This window comes from Poromitra crassiceps (genome assembly GCF_964638095.1).
Source record: "Poromitra crassiceps genome assembly, chromosome: 19".
NCBI classification, from domain to species: domain Eukaryota; kingdom Metazoa; phylum Chordata; class Actinopteri; order Beryciformes; family Melamphaidae; genus Poromitra; species Poromitra crassiceps.
In genome coordinates this window covers 16,396,019-16,417,067 of record NC_139646.1, presented here as the reverse complement: position 1 = coordinate 16,417,067, position 21,049 = coordinate 16,396,019, and the positions used below count along the sequence as shown (strand labels likewise).

At 43.2% G+C, this 21,049-nt stretch overlaps 3 protein-coding genes across 4 annotated transcripts in view; all 3 read left to right on the top strand.

The window, feature by feature from the left end:
* Positions 1-6,653, top strand: part of LOC310793850 (SEC14-like protein 1) — a 44,237-nt gene extending 37,584 nt beyond the window's left edge. The window contains exons 14-16 of the mRNA XM_083655743.1: positions 78-329; positions 688-866; positions 3,219-6,653. Coding sequence (XP_083511869.1) covers positions 78-329; positions 688-866; positions 3,219-3,309 — 522 coding nt within the window. The 3' untranslated portion in view covers positions 3,310-6,653. The remainder of the gene's footprint in view (positions 1-77; positions 330-687; positions 867-3,218) is intronic.
* Positions 6,654-10,517: 3,864 nt separating this feature from the next.
* Positions 10,518-14,130, top strand: LOC310793772 (uncharacterized protein). Its single transcript, XM_083655660.1, has 2 exons — positions 10,518-11,425; positions 13,253-14,130. The coding sequence occupies exons 1-2, from the start codon at positions 10,860-10,862 to the stop codon at positions 13,494-13,496; spliced, it is 810 nt and encodes a 269-aa protein (XP_083511786.1). The 5' UTR covers positions 10,518-10,859; the 3' UTR covers positions 13,497-14,130.
* Positions 14,131-15,157: 1,027 nt separating this feature from the next.
* LOC310793771 (endonuclease V-like) overlaps positions 15,158-21,049 on the top strand; it is a 75,635-nt gene continuing 69,743 nt past the window's right edge. For both annotated transcript variants that reach the window (XM_083655658.1, XM_083655659.1), the window contains exons 1-2: positions 15,158-15,293; positions 17,620-17,791. In XM_083655658.1, the coding sequence (XP_083511784.1) occupies positions 15,250-15,293; positions 17,620-17,791 (216 nt within the window). In that variant the 5' untranslated portion in view covers positions 15,158-15,249. The remainder of the gene's footprint in view (positions 15,294-17,619; positions 17,792-21,049) is intronic.

The following is a 21,049-nucleotide window of genomic DNA, read 5'->3' as shown; positions in this document are numbered from 1 at the left end:
TCTTTCCCTCTGGTTGTATCTTCCGTTTGTCTCTTGAATTATCACTCCATTCATCTTCACTTCTTCCCACCCACCAGCTGCTGGTCGAGATCATCGACGCCTCCTCGGTCATCACCTGGGACTTTGACGTGTGCAAAGGCGACGTGGTCTTCAACATCTACCACTCCAAGCGGGCCCCCCAGCTGCCCCGTAAGGACCCCCTGGGGCCCCACGGCATCACCTCGCCAGGGGGCAACAACGTCCAGCTGATCGACAAGTCGTGGACCCTGGGCCAAGACTACAGCATGGTGGAGTCCCCACTCACCTGCAGGGAGGGAGAGAGTGTGCAGGTTAGCAACCAGGGTCATGAGACTGTGTATCTCATGGTCCTTATCCTTAAAGCATTCATTATTATAATTAACCACAAACACAACTAATGTTGTTTTTTTGTATATCATGGTACAGCAGGACTTTAGACAGCTGAAGTGCCTCTTGTTATTTGTACTTGTTTCAACTTAGTGATTTATATTCTGTTTGTGTGGTAATATTCCATTCTATATTTCAATCACTAAAAACTTCTCTTAAGAACTGTTTTCTCTCACAGGTGTGAGAGGTGATCTCCAGCTGGCTTGCTGCAGACTATATTCACAGGTTATTATATTGATGTGCGCCATGTACCATGAACTCAGGAGTCTCTCCTCTCCGCAGGGCTCCCACATAACGCGCTGGCCAGGTTTCTACATCCTCCAGTGGAAGTTCCACAGCATGACAGCCTGCTCGGCCACCAACCTGCCCCGCGTGGACGATGTGCTCGCCACCCTGCAGGTCTCCTCGCACAAGTGTAAAGTCATGTACTACACCGAGGTGTTGGGCTCCGAGGACTTCAGGTTGGTAACTCTGTGTGTGTGCGTGTGTGGGAGAGAGAGAAAGAGGTTAAAGTGTATGTATCCATAGTTATTTGTTTACCATGATGTTCTAATATTTTATTTTCCTTTGCGACTCCTTTTTTCACTGCTGTCTCCTTTCAGTTTTCCCTCTATGTCTCTACAACCTACCACATAAGTGCCACGTATGATATTTGAATGAGTTGAACCTGTAATGTTGCAAAAGATTAGTTGTCAAAATGCCCTAAGAGCATCATGAGGGTTTTTTATTAGGACCCCGGTTATGAAATGCGGATGCTTCCCTCCCTCTGAGACTCCTTTTATCCAGCCTATTCTGTTTGATATGCTCCTGTTCTATCACTCACAATCCCCTCCTCCTCCTCCTCCTCCTCCTCTCTGTCTCTTCCTCTGAAGAATGGCTTGCTGCGATGCGCAGAGTTTGTAAGTGGCCCAGTGCCCCTTTTCCGTCAGCACTACTTCTCATCATTGCTGCTTTTGGCTGCTAATTTTGAACATAGTAGTCACTCCTCTGATTCAGCAAGGAGATGCCTGTTTGCATCTGTTTTTGCTTTTGTTAGCGTTGGCTAACAGGATGCCGTAATCTTTCTCAATGCGTTTCACTTGCACTAGAGAAAGAATCCCTGCACCGACTCTGAGACTATAGTCTAACTCTCTACTTGCTGTTCTCAGCCACCCAGCTTGCATGACTAACAATATCAGGAGCTCTAGGTTGGGTTGAACTGGTGTGTATCCATCTACACACAAATGCACACCCACGCCCACAGACACTTCCTGGCATCTGCATTTGTTTTCCTACCGCCATCCATTTGTACGACCAGTCTCACTTTGCTTTCAGCGCACTTGCTGTTTCATCACTTCCTTCTCTAAAATAGGCTGACGGCAAACATCTAACTCATTCTAGTAGCCGGCCTACAGCGTTTAACAGGATGTATGAGCAAAACATCCTGTTCAATACTGGTTAAGAATAAGGCGTTATTATGTTACAGTAATAGAACATTACATTTAATCTGAATCTTTCTCAATCATTAACACAAAGTTGAGCTAGGTGAATAATATGAACTTTATTAACTTGACTCTCTGAAATTATCTGAAATCAAAGATATGTTGTCCCAAACAGCCTAATTACACCATTTGGTAAAGGAAGCCAAAACTCTCTTTACTTTTTAATGCAAAACAAAACAAAAGGCCTGTATAGTTATGTGTTCTGCAGGCAAATGTACAGTTTTGCCCGCCTCTTCCACTGTATTTTTGAAAATGCATATCTGGAAAAAGCTAATTATTTGGCAGCTTAATATCCTCTGTCAACCAGCCTAATTACAGCGTTGCTGCTTGGTCTGAAACCCAAAGTTTCGACCTGATATTCTATTGGCTGTTGCAGCCTATGGCAGAGCCTGAGCCTTGTGTGGCACACACACAGTGAACCTCCTTCTGGTTGGTTGGTTTGATTTGGCTGCATGGTTCTGAATGTGCATCATGAGCACTGGCCTGGATCAAGCACCGACTGTGCACACAAAGCATCCAGTTAGCCCCCTGGCAGGCTGGGCTAGCTCCAGCTTTTGGATGCATCTGAAGTATAATGTAGGATAGATCGGCAATATGGTCCTGCCCTCCCTTTTAGGGGGGAAACACAAGGCGGTCGCCGCTGACTTCAGTGTAAAATAGCAGTAGCAAAAGAAATCATAGAAAAATTAAAGGGATTAATGTAGTTTATTAATGACACAAAGACACTATGACATGACAATATATTACAACTCGTCTGGCCATAGAATGCGTACGATACACCGGAAATATGACTTTGACCCATCTAAAATCATGTGACTCGTCACATGTTATGACAGTCTAGGCTGAGCCAAGTAGCCTACAACGACACTGGGCTCCACTACAACAGCATTTAATGTCGGAAGGCTAAATTAGAAACAGGCGGACACCGGAACTCGGTCAGAGACGGGACATGAGTCACATGATTTTAGAGCGGTCAAAGTCATATTTCTGATGTAAAGTAATATTTCTGATGTAAAGTCATATTTCTGATGTAAAGTCATATTTCTGTGGTATCTTGCGCATTCTGTGGCCGGCCGAGTTGTAATATATTGTCATCTCATGATGTCTTTGGGTGATTAATAAATTCAATTGATTGTTATTTTTCTATCATTTTGTTTGGTACTGCTATTTTACGTTGAAGTCAACGGCGATCGCCTTGTGTTTTCCCCCTAAAAGGGGGGCGAGAGACCATGTGCCGCCTACAAAATGACATATTGCCGATCGTATGGCTAAAGGAGAAGTGCTGTCCCATGTTGTTCACCCCGCTCTCTCTCGATGTGTGTCTCTTCTCAGGGGTTCCATGACCAGCCTGGAGTCGAGCCACAGCGGTTTCTCTCAGCTCAGCGCCGCCAGCTCCCAGTCCAGCTCCATGATCTCGAGGTAGAAACTGGGAGCTGGGGACTAAAACTTTGGACTACAATACCCACACTACCCCCCCACAACGTCCATCTACCACCTCCTCTTCAGACTGCACTTACTACACAGCCAGTCTCTGTGGAGCTGAAGCATGCTTGCACAAACAGGAGGCGCCAACTTAAAAGAAAACAAAAGCAGCAAAAAGAAAATACAAAGACTATGTGTACAATTGATAAAGGGCTGTTTCATCGCACAAATGTCGTGTATTTTTCTTGCCTGCTGTGAATCAGAACATTTTGGAGAACGTTTGGTTGAATCAGAACGTTTGGTTGAATCAGAACATCTGGAGAACGTTTGGTTGAATCAACGCGCGGTGGAAGGATAAAGGACGGGAGATGGGTTGGTGCCTTTTGGGGTCACTGAAGCTGGAAGAAGCAATATTCTCATCCTGGGAGCTGTGGGAGAGGATGAAGAGACTGGAGGCGCTGTTACATATGCATATGTGTGTGTGTACACACACACACACACACACAGTCAAACAATTGACACACACACACACCATATTTAATGTGCATCGGCTGTAAAGACTGGATGTACTGTTGGGTAGATACAAACGCACACACACACACACATACACACACACACACACACACACACAGAGAGAGAGACACGCACCGATGCTTGATGACATGCAAAAATCTACAGTGTTTGCCATATTACCAGAGGGGTTTATTTAACCTGGTGAATTGTTTATAGGTCAAGGGTAAACTATTATTAGACCTGGGTCAAATATCATCTCCAAGTAATTTAAACTGTTTTTCAAAACTGCATATTGAATATTGAGTGGGTGGCGTTTACGGAATCACGGCAATACAGATGGTGTCAGGGGAGCGGTCAGTCCCAGAGAGAAGTATGCAAAGTACATTGACGGTCAGATACTTTCCTCTGGCTTTCTGAGCTTTCCGGAGGTCGTTGTATTTGTCTTATGTGGCAAACCCCACCCATCTCTCTCATGAGGGCTTTACCAAACCACAAAAAGCATTTGACCACGCTATTTGACCCAGGTCTGACTCTTAGCGAGGTAATCCGCAAGAAGCAATAACACAAGTTTGAATTTATACTGTGTGAAATATTTCTATTTATCATTAAGATGTATGTGGACTGTGGGTTGTGGGTGATCAGTGCAGATAACGTTCCTGCTTGCCAGGTCATTATTGTAAAAGAGAATGTGTTCTCAATAATCTACCTGGTAAAATAAAGGAAATGATGGCTATGATGATGTAAGGTATGGACGGGCAGGCAAGCAGATGGGCGACCTGGTCCAGTAAACCGCTAAATTCTGCGACATAAACAGAACTACTTATTATTTAAACAGTTAAGCAGAGAAAGAAAAATAACGGTTTTTACCTACTTATGTAATCTCATTATTTATTCATAAATGGAATCCTTAAACAAATCCGGATTGTTGTGGGAATGGCCAGTCAATCGCTTTGCTTTCTGTCGACTGTCTGCAGGATTGAGGGACACCTGTAAAAGAAACCAAGTTGTCAAGGAGATCACCGAGTTGTGAATGTGCTACTGATTGGCTAGCTCTCGCTAACCAATGACACGCCTGCATTTGGAGGGTCATGATGTGATGGGTGAAACTGCCATTATTCTATTTTTCCTCAGAGTGATGTAGCGTTAGTGTGCATTAAGGACCAATGTGACTTTGTGATGAAGCTGAGCACGTGTCCCTGTGTGAATAGGAACACATTGATACTGTACATGTAGTGTTGGGTGGAGATTGTTACTGTTTAGGAGGTGAGTACTTGATGGGGTGATGCAGTGTTTTACTGCGTGCTCACGTGGTGAAGGGGTTTACAGAGCTATCATTTAGACTTATGAAATACTTCTAGCCATTTGAGAGCCATGTGTTGTTTATACCATTCTAGCCTTTGTAATCATCAGTTGGAAAATGTACCTGCTTTTTTGAAGGTCTCTTTGGTAGATCGGCAATTATCGATTGAATGATGTCGACATTTCTAAATGCAATGCATCCATGCAACTGTTGTTTGTTGTTTTTTATACAACCTCTGTGTGCTTGTGAAGCACTAATGACTACCCTACCCGTGGCTTTGAGTTTGTTGTAATGGGTTCTTCTGCTTCTTCAGAGTCCTAGTTGGTAAAAATGTTGATTCTGTGGTCAGAAAGTAGAGGGTTGAAGTGCTGGTCACTCTGGGCTAATCAAACACTCGACCCCAGAGTTGAAATAATAGGCTTGAAAATAAATTAAATTAAACATGTGAATGAAAGATGTTGAACTAGCTTAACTTAAATCTAAACACTCTTTACTTTGTATGTTGGTGATACACTTGGAAATCTTTTTAGAGCAGTAGAGATGGGCAACACTCCCTTCACTGAAGTGAGACACGGGGTCAAACATCCCTTCAGTGTTGGCTTCAAAATGTCTGTCTGGCATTTTAATAACAGCGATGCCAAGGCAACACATTGGGCTCTGTTGCCATCTGACTCTCCCAAAACATCACCACTTGCATAGAAAACAGCAAAATGAACATTGCAATCAAGTTCCTGAAATCATTAGCCCCCTGCCTGTTTTTTGTTTTTATTTTTATTATGGTGAGACACAGCTTGTTTCTAACCATGTCAACACAAAGGTCAAGGGATAATAGTGATATCTGTGTAATTAACTGCAATAACATGAAATGCTTTACTGAGAAAACACCTTGTCTGAATGACGGCTGTTAAGCGTGAATGACGGGGTGAAAAAGTGAGAATTGAGTGTTTGAAACGATGAAAATATGCCTGTAAATTGTCTAACAGTCCCCTGAACCCCATGTTCGGTGTAACCTATTTGTCCTCTTTCCTTCTCACTTTCTGAAGCATGTCTAGAAATACAGTACTTTATCCTCACTTTGCAATTCTTCCAGGAGACCTCATTGCCATTTGATGGATCGTACTCATTGGTTCACAAACAGGTCGCATCAGTTCAAGACTTCGTTTCTCTCTGATTTGTCTCTCCTCCCTTTTATACTGACTCCAGTTTTGCTTTGTTTTTCACTTGTCCTGTATGTATGTCGTTGAAGAAGGGTGGACATGTGCTTTGCAAAATGAACTGGCTAAGCTGAGTACTGAAGCCGTAGACATAAAGTGTACTGGGGTCAGATGTGTCTCAGTTTCATCTGACTTCAGTGTCACTACAAGCACCTGAACACGTCACCTGTCTCCCTGACTCTGTTAACTCTTACTCTGTCTCCCTGACTCTGTTAACTCTTACTCTCTGTCTCCCTGACTCTGTTAACTCTTACTCTGACTCCCTGACTCTGTTAACTCTTACTCTGTCTCCCTGACTCTGTTAACTCTTACTCTGTCTCCCTGACTCTGTTAACTCTTACTCTCTGTCTCCCTGACTCTGTTAACTCTTACTCTATCTCCCTGACTCTGTTAACTCTTACTCTCTGTCTCCCTGACTCTGTTAACTCTTACTCTGTCTCCCTGACTCTGTTAACTCTTACTCTCTGTCTCCCTGACTCTGTTAACTCTTACTCTGTCTCCCTGACTCTGTTAACTCTTACTCTCTGTCTCCCTGACTCTGTTAACTCTTACTCTCTGTCTCCCTGACTCTGTTAACTCTTACTCTGTCTCCCTGACTCTGTTAACTCTTACTCTGTCTCCCTGACTCTGTTAACTCTTACTCTCTGTCTCCCTGACTCTGTTAACTCTTACTCTGTCTCCCTGACTCTGTTAACTCTTACTCTCTGTCTCCCTGACTCTGTTAACTCTTACTCTGTCTCCCTGACTCTGTTAACTCTTACTCTGTCTCCCTGACTCTGTTAACTCTTACTCTCTGTCTCCCTGACTCTGTTAACTCTTACTCTCTGTCTCCCTGACTCTGTTAACTCTTACTCTGTCTCCCTGACTCTGTTAACTCTTACTCTCTGTCTCCCTGACTCTGTTAACTCTTACTCTGTCTCCCTGACTCTGTTAACTCTTACTCTCTGTCTCCCTGACTCTGTTAACTCTTACTCTCTGTCTCCCTGACTCTGTTAACTCTTACTCTCTGTCTCCCTGACTCTGCTCACCTGCATCAAGGTCTCATTGACAGATGAGGGGTATAACCGTTTGTCTCCATTTGTCTTTGTCTCTCTGCTCCTCCTTTTCTGATGTTGCATATCTTTAACCTTGACGTGAATAAATGTATAAAAAATGACTTGTTTGGATTCGTGAGCAAATGGCGCCTTTACATTTTTGGAAAGCATTAAACTTGAATTATGAGAAAATTGATCCTCTGTTGTGTTAAATTGATTTAAGCATTTGTCCCGTCTTTGCCTTCATTTTTTTCCAGTGATGGATACACATTGACAACATCCACAACTACATACAATGGCTGCTATAATAATAGTATAAACTTACTACAATAACAATCGCAAATTAGCTATATGCCAGGCAACTGATGACGTCTGGCTGCCGAGCAAAAATTATTGATGTCATTTGTCCTCAGGTTGTGAGACAGAGCCAGATTTATGCACACACCAGGGTATTTACTGGCATTTTGTAGGATTATTTCCTCAACTTTCAATACTGATGAGGACAGACAGGGACAAATGTATTATGCTATAGTTTAGTGTTTGTAGGCCTAGGCGAGAGCCCCAAAAAAGTTATTGTTTTTAAATTCTGAGACTGGTATTTATTCTAATCTAATAGTACGCCTAATCTTGATTTATTGAGCAGTTTTAAAACCATTTTGACCTAGGTTGATACTATTTGATGGCTCAAGTTCTGTAGCATTGTGCCCTCAAGTGGATGTTATGTGGAAGTGCTTCAAAATTTGTCATTTGAGCCATGCTGAAATTCAAACCTACATAAGGCAAATATAACAAACCAACCGAGGACAACAATGTACAGTAGTCTACTGAAAACCACTATGGCAGGCAAGTTCAAAGTCCGGCCCGGGGGCCAAATGTGGCCCACCGACTGATTTTGAGTGGCCCTCGGCTTGTCTCTCAAAATACATGTGGCCCTCCACACAGTATTGGTTAATCAATCAAGTTCGATACACATGTTTCCGTTCACCTAATGATGACAGCACTATCATAGTTTGTAGACAAGCACCAAGTAGGAACAACACAGGCAGAACTAATGTATTCAGATGGCAAACAAAATCCTTGGAGTACAATTGTATTGTATGTGATTTTATGTTTTTATTTTTTTTATATAACCCATATGATGCGAGAAGCAGCTGGCCCCCAGGTATTTTCACATGATCTAATCTGGCCCCATTCAAAAAGCAGCTCACCATTAGAGTTATTGTTTGACTATATTCTCACTTCCCCTTGCATTCTCAAATCTTTTTGTCAATCCCAAGTCAAGTCAAGTCAAGTTTATTTGTATAGGGGAGGGGAGTGGGAAATGTGGGGGAGGAGAGAACAGGGAAGGAGAGGTGGGGAATGAGCAGGGGAAGGGGGAAAGAGAAAGAGAATGGGTGCCATGCTTTAGAATAGAATGGATGCCATGCTTTAGAATAGTGGGGGGGGGGGGGGGGTCAGGAAGGGGAGGAGGTGGGGGAGGGAGGGAGACCAGGGGGAGTATGAGAGAGAGTATGTGGAGAGAACAGGGAAAGGAGGGCTAGCTGACACAACAGTAGCAATTACAGTAGTAATAATAACACATTGAACAATCATATGATAGAGAAATATAGAAAATATAGAAATATAGGATAGAATGGGTGCCATGCTTTAGAATAGTGTGGGAATAGTGGGGGAGGAGAGATCAGGAAAGGGAGGAGGTGGGGAGGGTGCAGGGGAGGGAGAGCAGGGGGAGTGTGAGAGAGGAGAGAGCGGGAAAGTGATGAGGTGGGGAGGGAATGGGAAATGTTGGGGAGGAGAGGAGGTGGGGAAGGAGCAGGGGAAGGGGGAAAGAAGAGAGAGCAGGAAAAGGGAGTAAATGTAAATCTGTTATTTTTGGAGGGGGGGTCTATTCAAATGGGACAAGGGAGGAGGGACAGGGGGGATAAAGGGAGGCACCTGTACCAAATTCAAAAGACTGTTAAAGGTAGGGTAGGGGGTGTGGTGGACACAGGAGAGAGAAATTGTATTGACAAGGTTAAGGTTGGGACACTAAACAAAACACTGACTGTGAAAAGGAAACATCAGACAGGAGATGTGAGGGATGTCAGGAGGAGGAGGAGTCAGTGGAACATGTAGTTCTGAGGTGTAGAGAGTATGGGGCGCAGAGAGAGGTGATGAAGGAGAATCTGAGGAAGTTAGTGGTGCAGGAAATCACATGAAAAGGATTATTGAGCATGAGAGCGGAGAGCAGGGCTCTGTTAGCTAGCTTTTGGAAGGGATGTGAGGGTGTTTAGTAGGGTGTGTGTGTGTGTGTGTGTGTGTGTGTGTGTGTGTGTGTGTGTGTGTGTGTGTGTGTGTGTGTGTGTGTGTGTGTGTGTGTGTGTGTGTGTGTGTGTGTGTGTGTGTGTGTGTGTGTGCGTGTGTGTGTGTGTGTGTGTGTGTGTAGATTTTAAGTCGATTGTCTAGTCCAGTGGTTCTCAAATGGGGGTCCGCGGACCCCCAGGGGTCCGTGGCACTTTGCCAGGGGGTCCGCGAAAAGTTTTCAAGTAAATTTTTTTTTTTTTTTTTTTTTTTTTTAAATAAAATGCTACATGTTATTTATTCCTTCTCAAACTACTTCCTACATGGTGCTAGTCTATCAAAATATCTTGGCTGTCATTGATTGTGTTGCATAGTGGTTTTCTGTACTGTTGACAAATTGTGATATTGTAAGTCGCTTTGGATAAAACGAAAGTGTCTGCTAAATGACGTAAATGTAATGTAAATGTAATGTAATAAAAAAATTTTTTTTTTTGCAAAATCTTCATAGTTCAACGAAAATAGTTTATGCTTTAAATCTAAAATGGTTCATGGATTACATTCTAATAACAAACCTATCAAATTAAAAGTCAAGCACGTTACCGTGGAAACAATTAAGCTTAGCCCAAAATCACAAATCAGAATGAGGGGGTCCCCGGTATATTTTTTATCTTGTAAGGGGTCCTTGGCTGAAAAACATTTGAGAACCTCTGGTCTAGTCCACACTTCGAGCAGAAGGTGGCGATAATGCACCAATAAGCAGGATGCCAACCGCCGTTGAGAAGAAGAAGAAGAAGAAGAAGAAGAAGAAGAAGAAGAAGAAGAAGAAGAAGAAGTAGTAGTTGTTTTCTAACAAAGAGAAAGAGATTGTCGGGCTAGTACTGTCACTGTCGGGCTGAAGAGAGAGAGGACACCAGCTGGAGAGAGAGAACAGCTCTTTCTGCACTACAGTCTTTGGGGAGACGGGGGAAAGGGTGTAAAAAAGCAAGTGCCTCTGGTGGACGGGCTCGAGCTCGGGGACGTCCCTCGCGTGCTTGAACACATTGTGCAGCAGCGCGAGCACTGTGGAGAGGAGACAACGGTTCGTTTAAAAAGCAGCAGCGCGAGCGGGTCCAGACAGAGTAGCTGCGGCCGGTGAAGCGCGACCCCGACAACCAGGAGATCGCTAGTTTAAAAAGCGGCGGCAGCTCGCTCTCCTCCGGCGGCGGCGGCCATGCCGGGTCACATCAAGCGGCCCTTGAACGCCTTCATGGTGTGGTCGCAGGCCGAGCGGCGGGAGATCCAGGCGCAGTCGCCGGACATGCACCACTCCGAGATCTCCAAGATGCTCGGTCCGCGCTGGAGGAGCATGCAGGACGCCGATAAGCGCCCGTTCATCCGCGAGGCCGAGCGGCTCCGGCTGCAGCATAGGGCCGACCACCCCGACTACCAGTACCGCCCCAAGAAGAAGCGCATGCAGGCGGCGGGGAAGCCGGCCCCGGACCAGGCCGCCCCGGAGAGAAGTACCAGCGGGAAGGAAACAGCGATGCTGAAGCCGAGCAAGCCGCTGCTGTGTGCCGCCAGCAGCCAGAAGCCGCACAGGCTCCAGCACAGCCCGGACCCGCACAGGGACCAGCACAGGCAACACCACAGCCCGGACGACCCGCACAGGGACCACCACAGCCCGGACGACTCGCACAGGCAACACCACACGGACTCACACATGCATCATCACAGCCCGCAAAGGCATCACCACAGCCCGGACCCGGGGTACAGGACGAGCGTCACTGGCCGGTACAGGTAGGCTACTAACGTCCAGGGAGGGCAGGATGATTTTTCTTTTTCTTTGATCGCATAGTTTCTCAACGTGGGCTCCGGGGACCTTGAGGGAGTGCCAGGGGTCCCCAGCCAATTGACCATTATTCACTCTTAGCACTTTAACGCTACAAGAATGACCGTTTTGACCATAGTTTCACTCTAGCTCTACCTGCAATACAGTAGTTATGTTATGGGATTATTTACAAAATCAGAAGACTGTACAGGTAGAGAGATAACAGACTGTCTGTACAGGTAGAGAGATAACAGACTGTACAGGTAGAGAGATAACAGACTGTACAGGTAGAGAGATAACAGACTGTACAGGTAGAGCGATAACAGAAGACTGTATAGGTAGAGAGATAACAGACTGTACAGGTAGAGAGGTAACAGAAGACCGTACATGTAGAGAGATAACAGAAGACTGTACAGGTAGAGAGATAACAGACTGTACAGGTAGAGAGATAACAGACTGTACAGGTAGAGAGATAACAGAAGACTGTACAGGTAGAGAGATAACAGAAGACTGTACAGGTAGAGAGATAACAGACTGTACAGGTAGAGAGATAACAGACTGTACAGGTAGAGAGATAACAGAAGACTGTACAGGTAGAGAGATAACAGAAGACTGTACAGGTAGAGAGATAACAGACTGTACAGGTAGATAGATAACAGACTGTACAGGTAGAGAGATAACAGAAGACTGTACATGTAGAGAGATAACAGAAGACTGTACAGGTAGAGAGAACAGACTGTACAGGTAGAGATATAACAGACTGTACAGGTAGAGAGATAACAGACTGTCTGTATTGTAGGTAGAGAGATAACAGACTGTACAGGTAGAGAGATAACAGACTGTCTGTACAGGTAGAGATATAACAGACTGTACAGGTCGAGAGATAACAGACTGTCTGTAGTGTAGGTAGAGAGATAACAGACTGTCTGTACAGGTAGAGAGATAACAGACTGTCTGTACAGGTAGATAGATAACAGACTGTCTGCACAGGTAGAGAGATAACAGACTGTATTGTAGATAGAGAGATAACAGAAGACTGTCTGTACATTAGGGCTGTGAATCTTCACTGGCCTCACGATTCGATTACGATTCAGAGGGCTACGATTCGATAACGATTATCGATGCATCGCAATGCATCACTTTTTTTCCCGAATACATGATTTTTTTTTCTCACTTTCTTTTTTCTCACTGTGTGGCTACTTTTAAAATAAAAGTGCATTTAGAATTGCATTGTATTATGATCCATAATTAAAATAAACAACTGCATGTACTTCCATTATATTTTATTTGATTATCTAAAAAAAAAAAAAAATTAATAATCGATTTTTGACATTTGTGAATCGATGCAGAATCGTGCAGGTCCGCATCGCGATGCATCTTATAATCGATTATTTTTGACACCCCTACTGTACATGTAGAGAGATAACAGACTGTACAGTTGGAGAGATAACAGAGAAACTATCATCAGTCATTCTTCTACAGTCTCCTGACTGTGTTCACTTCTTGTAAATGAAATACTGCTGAAGTTTAACAATTCATCAGTTTAGTATGGACCCCCGGAACCCCTTAAGGGCTCATTATACTCGAGCAAGCTCCGTGGGGTGGAGCTCCGCGAGTCACCGTGTGGACCTCGCGCTGGGGCAGATGCTTTTATACTCCGAAGTGATCAGCATGTTATTGTACAATGGTAATAGTGAGAACAGCCTGTGAAAATTCAGCCAGGGTCATAATATGAATCACAATTATTTTGGCCGGGATAATCATGACATGAAATCTTCATATCGTCCCATGCCTAGGTACGCCATCACCAGCTTTGTGACCACCAGTGGCAAGCCAATAAAACTGGAATTTACCGACGGTTTTACCGATGAGGATGATGATGACGACGATGACGATGATAATGAAGATAAGGACGAGGAGTTCGCTGAGCACTATTTTATTAAGATGGAGCCGGTGTATGAGCCCGCTAGAACCCGCGTGCAGGATATTAATGTGGAGGAGGACGATGAGCCGATCCAGCGGGTCCGGTACGGGCTGTAGAGATGGGCAACACTTCCTTCACCCAAGTGAGACACAGGGTCAAACATCCCTTCAGTGTTGGCTTCAAAATGTCTGTCTGGAATTTTTAGTTAATTCAGTTAGATGATATTGGAGCAGCCAGCCATTTTATTTTATTTTATTTTTAGCCGGAAGTTTTGATATGGCCACACAACCGGGTCAAATGGGCATGGCTACATAAGGTGAATTGGTAGGAAAATGCTTGTTAAGAACAGCGATGCCAAGGCAACACATTGGGCTCTGTTGCCATCTGACTCTCCCAAAACATCACCACTTGCATAGAAAACAGCAAAATGAACATTGGAATCAAGTTCCTGAAATCAGCAGAAAGAAAATTGTAATTAAATTCCTGAAATCACTAAGCCCACTGCCTGTTTTTTGTTTTTGTTTTTGCTGAATGAGACGCAGCTTGTTTCACTACAAGCACCTGAACACATCACCTGCTGTCTCCCTGACTCTGTTAACTCTTACTCTGTGCTCCCCTGCATCAAGGTCTCATTGACAGATCTCTGCTCCTCCTTTTCTGATGTTGCATATCGTTAACCTTGACGTGAATAATTGTGTATAAAAATAACTTGTTTGGATTCATGACTGAGGAAATGGTGCCTTTACATTTTTTTGAAAGCATTAAACTTGAATTATGAGAAAATTGATCCTCTCTTGTGTTAAATTCAGTACTATGGCCTCATATGATTCCTCAGACTTGGATTGGAGTCGCCTGGTCCCATAGAGAATAAAAGTGAAATGCTTTGTTATTCCAACAAATACATTCTAATAATTAAAATGAGCGTATGAGGCATTTGAAAGATAATGCAATGCAGCTATGTGTCTCTTCCTGTTGCCTTGGATTATTTTTATTCTAGATTTGACACTGGCAGCTTCAATAACTTCCAGTGCCGTGCACACCCTTGAATGTGTCCATGTTAAGATATTAAGTGACAATGTATTGGACTCATTTGCAAGTCTCAGGGATATAGGCCTACCATTTAGGAAACAAAGAGAAAATGTATTGCCATGCAGCTACCAAACACAAGTACAACTCCTAAACAGTTGCTTGTTGATTATTTTTCTAGTAATAATAAATAATAATCAAATAGTTTTTGAAAATGTGCAACAGAAACAACAATGGGATGTGTCAGTTAATCAGTGGTGGGTGTGAGAGTTTAATGGATGGTGTGTTGTAAGGTGTGTAAAAGCGATCAAAAACAAGAGTGCTGTGATGCAGGGGTGAGCCTCCACTGAATGAGGAGCGTTCAGCTGCTAAAAAGCCTCTGGGGCACTGATCAGGTGCTCCCAGATTAGCCTGGGTAACTCCCAGGTGGCCTGATTGGAGAATGCTCCTCCTGCCTGGACCTGAGGGATAGACACACAGGGAGAAACAGACAATCATACACACAGGCCCTGACAGCACATGGAGGGCTGTCACACTAGGGTTTCATTTGTACAATTTAGTGCTTTACAAAGAGCTGCAATATCAGTACTATATTCAGTTCTATGCATATTTATTTTTTTATTCATGTAGATTGCCCTAAAGCACACTAGATGGCGGTGTAGGCCTACACCATGCCACACTGAGGCCACAGCCAGGCCCCGCCCTCATAGTGACATCATTTTGTAAACAAGGAAGCAGATCACCGGATCACCCTCAGTCTAAAACAGCTCGTGACAAGTGAGTGGGGTTCTTCTGAAAAAGCGCTTTGCTTTGTGTCTCTGGGCGGACACTCGCGCTGTCCTCATGTCCGCTCCTGCCGAAGAGGAGGTGGTGAAGCAGTGGGAAAGGTCAGCGGCCTGTTCTCTTTTCATTCATATTAATAACGACACCCTGTGGAACAACAACACATGCCTCAAGTCTACTGTATTAGTTATGTAACACGTGTTCCCAGACTTATTCGTGTGAATAGATGCCACACATTGAGCCACACGCGCCAATTTGATGGCAATGTGTTCCTGATGGTAAATAGATACACGACTGGACGATTATATGTATAGTTTCCTTGGGTCCATTCATGAATTGAATCAGAGAATGCATGATAAATACTTCCTGGAGTTACAGTTGGAATTGGAATGTCACCCAGCTCTATGGAAACAGAACGGAATTCCATTAAATTCCACTTCTAAAAGAGGTTTACTTGACTTGCTAAATTAATCAAATATTATGAATCAAATAAAAACAGTTAAACATTACATGCATGCATCAAATACCACCCTCACCTGAAAGGTACCTTTAACATTTTGGATATTCATACATTGATACAAGACTATACAATTCCATTTCCAATTCCGTTGAATTGGAATTGATGAGTTTATCCATGAATTTATCCCAACATTTATACTTATATGATAATAACTTACTTCCATGGACTCCACAATGATGTAACAGCCTGCTTTCCATCAACCTCATTGCCTTTTTTGCCACCAGTCTAGCCATTTGTCTCCCCTTCTTCTTTTGTCTCACTTTCACCTCGTGCGCTTTACTTATCAGGTCCCCCAAAAGTCCAAAGTCCACTTGTGTCATGAGGACTTATTTCCCATTATGTGTCATAATTAGCTATCGTGAAGTATGTGCTTGTTAAAAACAAACAAATAAATAAAAGTGTCCCTCAAGACATTGGGGGATGCTGCTACATTTCCCCTCTACTGCCATAACCCTTTGCCAGCAGCTCTGGAGCGGTGCCACCAGCCACACCAGCCATTGATTTGTGAGTGTGTTGTGAAAAGGCCACTGATAACGGCATGATTCCATATGTCCTTACTCCCTCAGCCAGAGCCCCCCCCCCCCCCCCCCCCCCCAGCAGATTTGTGTCTGGCTCTGGCTATAAAAGTTCAGCTGAAGACCGGAGAGAGCGATCAGAGTGGCTCCTTTTTCTCACTTCTGCTCTTTTTATTATATGGCTGGGTTAGCGTGGGTTTAGTGTTTAGTGTGGGCTTGCCATGCAGAGGCCTTCATAAAAGCTTATGTCAGAGGTCATTAAGTTTCCAACTTGAAAAGATTAGCTGCTTGGCTAGACGGTGTACTATATTTTATATACTGTATATATTTATATATATATTTATATATATATATATATATATATATATACTATACATATACATATTCATACACGTATTATATATATTTCTATATATATTTCCATATGAAGCATCACGTTAGTTCATGCAGAACATGGAAGTCATACGTAATCAGCTGACAGGCCGCTGATTGGATCAGCGTTGCAATGCTAATCATTCACCAATCACATCCATTCTCACAACAAGGCAGTCCATTTAAATACAGCTCCCTCCTACACTGCCACACACATCGCTGCTGCTGCTGCTGCTGCTGCTGCTGCTGCTGCTGGCAAAGCTTGGCCTCCTCCACCCCAGCCTTAATATGGCTCAAAGGATAAACTTGCATTCAATGTCTTGCTTTGGGTTCACTCTTGTATACCCATGGGGGGAGGGGGTACTTTATTGCCACATCAACTTGTCGTTGTGAGGAGTTTGTCTCAGTGTGCTCTAGGGGTGGGTGGATACATCAATATACATCGATATATCGATGCATCATCGATATCATATTGTGTATCGATTGAGAGTGAAAATACAAAAAAAAAGTATTTCATGATATCAGCAAATATCATATCGTTGTCCAAAGAATCAATATAGGATCGGATCGTGATGAAACTTCTGATTCCCACCGCTAGTGTGCTCACAGAACATACTGCACACAAAAGATGAGACATCAATCAGGTAACAAAATAATAATCCTATCCATCCTTCAATATCTCACAACATAGAGTGTAAAAATGCATGCACTCAGGGTCAGGTGCATAAAGTGCATCAACATTTAAAAACTACAAACTACAAATGTATTAAAATGCCAGGTACATTTGAAGGAACCGCTAACAAAACAATTTCACAATCCTCAAATAAATTAGAATAACCGAAATGTTTAAAAAACTTTAAAGTAGAAATTCAACATAATTCGTTCCATTCCAGAGTTGCAGCATCAGAAACACAGATGGTGAGTGTGTGGTAATAAGTACGTGTTTGTGTGCACACATTGCTTTTTAAAGTAGCACACTAGCACACACTGAAAGACTGTCCCTGCTGCTGTGTCCCTGTGCAGCGAGCAGGCCGGGCTGCGGCAGCAGCTGGTGGAGGAAGACACGGAGGCGTGGCAGAGGAGCCCGGACTTCAGCGGCCTGGAGAGAGTGGGCGGAGTGGATCTGTCCTTCATCAAAGGGGACGACGTCAACGCCTGCGCCCAACTGGTGGTGCTCAGCTACCCCCACCTGGAGGTGAGCCACTGCCCGCACAGCCTCTGTGTCAGCGTTATAGAGTACCACAGGAATGAGTCCGGAAGACCTGGATGTTAGCACTTCCCTATCAAAGTCAATGGGATTTTTGTATGGCGATTTTGGTTAAATACTTGAAATAAGGTCGTGGTTAACGGAAGTTTCTGAAATGGCGAACTTTGTGTTCAGCAAGATAATCTTCACAAATGAGCGCCACTTTTATGAGCATAAATGTGATTTTTTTTATTGCGATGTTCAGAAAACGCTTCAATAGTCATAAAAGTGGTCCTCAGTTGTGAAGATTGCCAAACACAAACTTCGCTGTTTCATAAACCTTTGCTGACCACAGGCCTTATTTCATGCATTTAACTGAAATCCCATACAAAAATCCCATTACCTTTTACACGTCCGAGTCAGAACAGAAGTGCTAACATCCGGGTCTTCCGGACTCATTCCTGTGTGTTATAATCGGTGACCTTTATTGAGTTCTATTAGTCACCAGTAGGAGTCGCAATCATTTCCTCCTATCCACCTTGAATGCCCCGCTGTCAAATGATTATGGGTGCAAGGTCCGATCTAGAACGTGACTGATTGTTGCAGCTGGTTGTTAACGTTACTTGTTGGCAGAGGGTCTGCAGCGCTTGTACTCGTTCCTCGTCAAACTCTTAACGCTGAAAAAAGTTGCTTGTCACAAAGAAAGAAATAACACTCATTTGAGGACTTATTTGAGGGAACGTAATAGGGATGTCACAATATATCGTCCCACAATATATCGCAATATCAAAACGTGACAATATGTATCGTTGAGATGAAATCTCATATCGTGAGAAAAAGAAGCTGAACATGGTGGCACTGATCTGCATCTGATTGCATGCTCGCTCTCCTTTTCATTGCTTTGTTTGAACGGACGAAGGACGTTACAGACACGGACGATGAAAATGGTGAAATTACTCAAATTAGCGTGGAGGATGCCCCCTCAACTTACAAATCGATCGCAAAAAAATATTGTTAGAATATCGTATCGTATCGTTATCGTGAACCCAATATCGTGTATCGTATCGTATCGTGACCTGAGTGTATCGTGACACCCCTAGAACGTAATGATGTTATCTATCACATCCGCTAACCTGTTGCTCTTTGAACAACTCAGGATATTTATTGGCCAAGCTGACATGCTTTGCTCCCTTGGCCTGCAGCTTTGAAACATGGTTTACAGACGGGCTATGTTGTGTCCGTGTCAGCAGCGTAACAGGGGGAGGGGGGCTGGGAGGATTACACTGGAAGAAGCACCCATATTTCACGTAAGGCATCATGGCAGCTAGAAATAAGGTGGATACAATCTTTGGTGCTTCCATTCCCTTGAATTACAGAAGCACCATCATCAATAGTCATATTTTCATAGATCCCATTGTACGATTCTGTAATAATTATGGTGTTTGTAGTTTGTTATTTTGGCTTGAGAATGAGGCTTTTTAGCCTTCAAAATGGAAATATCTTGTGATGCTGGTCGCTCCCTTGTAGCACCGTCCTCCATCTTCTTGGTTTCTCTTTCTTTTCTCCCCCAACATGAGTTTTGAAAGGCAGAAATGTCACCCTGGCAAAGTAATGTTGAGTTATTGATATTGATCAACAACCCTGTCAACTCCCCACAGATATATTTTCGTAATTTTGTACTTTGGAGCCGTAAACATGATTGTCCCTTTAAAACGGCTATGGCTAATAGTCTTGCCATCCTTGGATTATTGATTGCAAGCTCTAAATAAATAAATAAATAATTAAATCCTTTAATCTGTTTCAACTCACTAGACCTTTTTATGTCTACTGAAACCTGGCTGTGTGAGGGAGACTTTACCCAGTGGATTAAAGTACTACTCATACTGCCACACTGAGGCTCTCTGGTCACAGAATCCATAGAAGTGTTTTCAAATCTTCTCCCATCTTTAATCATTGAACTCTGTTCTGAGTTTCTAAGCTCCCTAATTAATGTCAAGAAGAACCCTCGGCTGCGTGTCTATCAACCTCCAAAGATGAATAGTGACTTAATTAATCATTTCTCAGAACTACTGGCTAACTAACTTGATTATGCCCACATTTCATAATATTATAATTATAATATATATATATATATATATATATATATATATATATATATATATATATATATATATATATATATATATATGTATACTGTATATATATGTGTGTGTGTGTGTGTGTCTGTGGCTTTTGAATATTATCGATCCAGTTGTTTACTGTTGACGCAAGTGTGAAGAAGTTTTAATATTCCTTACAGAAATAGTAGAAGATATTTAATCTGATCCCGGAGAATCTTCCAAGTCAACCGAAGCAGTTAAAGCAAAGTAGGCAAGGAAAGGAAACCATTTTAATATTCACCACAGACGAGGTTTAATATACAAAGCAGTGTGAGGTTGTGTCTTGTTAAATTGGCTGTGTTAAAGTGACCGTGACAGTCCCAATTTTCACTTTGTGAGCCTTTTTACAGAAGCGTTCCTCCTTCCCTCTACTTGTCTGTGCCCTATCCCGGGCTGCTGGTACTCTCTGTAGCGTAACCCATCAGAATGAATGATATTTGTCAGCAGACATGATCCAATTCCATAATAACATGAAACAAGGCTAATGAAATGTTCACAGAAGGCGGTCCAATAATGTGATTATGTTCCCTGGTTTCTTTCGGTTTACTCTAACATGCCACCTAAAGCCATTTGTGACACAAAGTAATATTGACAATATGTTTGAGTACGGCCAATACTCCTGAATAAAAATAAACTAAAAGTAAAATAATAAGTACGCAGGCACATCCAAAACAAGATACGGAGTCTAATAGTGGTGCATGCAATTGGTCTGTGGGTTTCCTGTCAGTAACATAAAGGATAGAAAATTGCATGCCGATTAAAATAGGAACGCTCTGTGAAAGTCTAATAATTCTCAATGATTTGTAAGTTCTAGGGATGGGTCCAGATGGCGTCTGGGTCCGGACCCGGACAGCGGTCCGCCTATTGGAGATGGTTGCTTTATATCAGGCATGTCCAAAGTCCCACCCGGGGGCCAATTGCGGCCGGTGGACCGATTTTAAGTGGCCCTCGGCTTGTCTCTCAAAATATACTCTATGTGACCCTCAACACAGTATTGGTTAATCAAGCAAGTTCACTTTGTGTTTTTTTTCCCTTCACCTAACGATGACAGCACTATCATACAGTTTGTAGACAAGCACCAAGTAGGAACAACACAGTCAGAACTAAT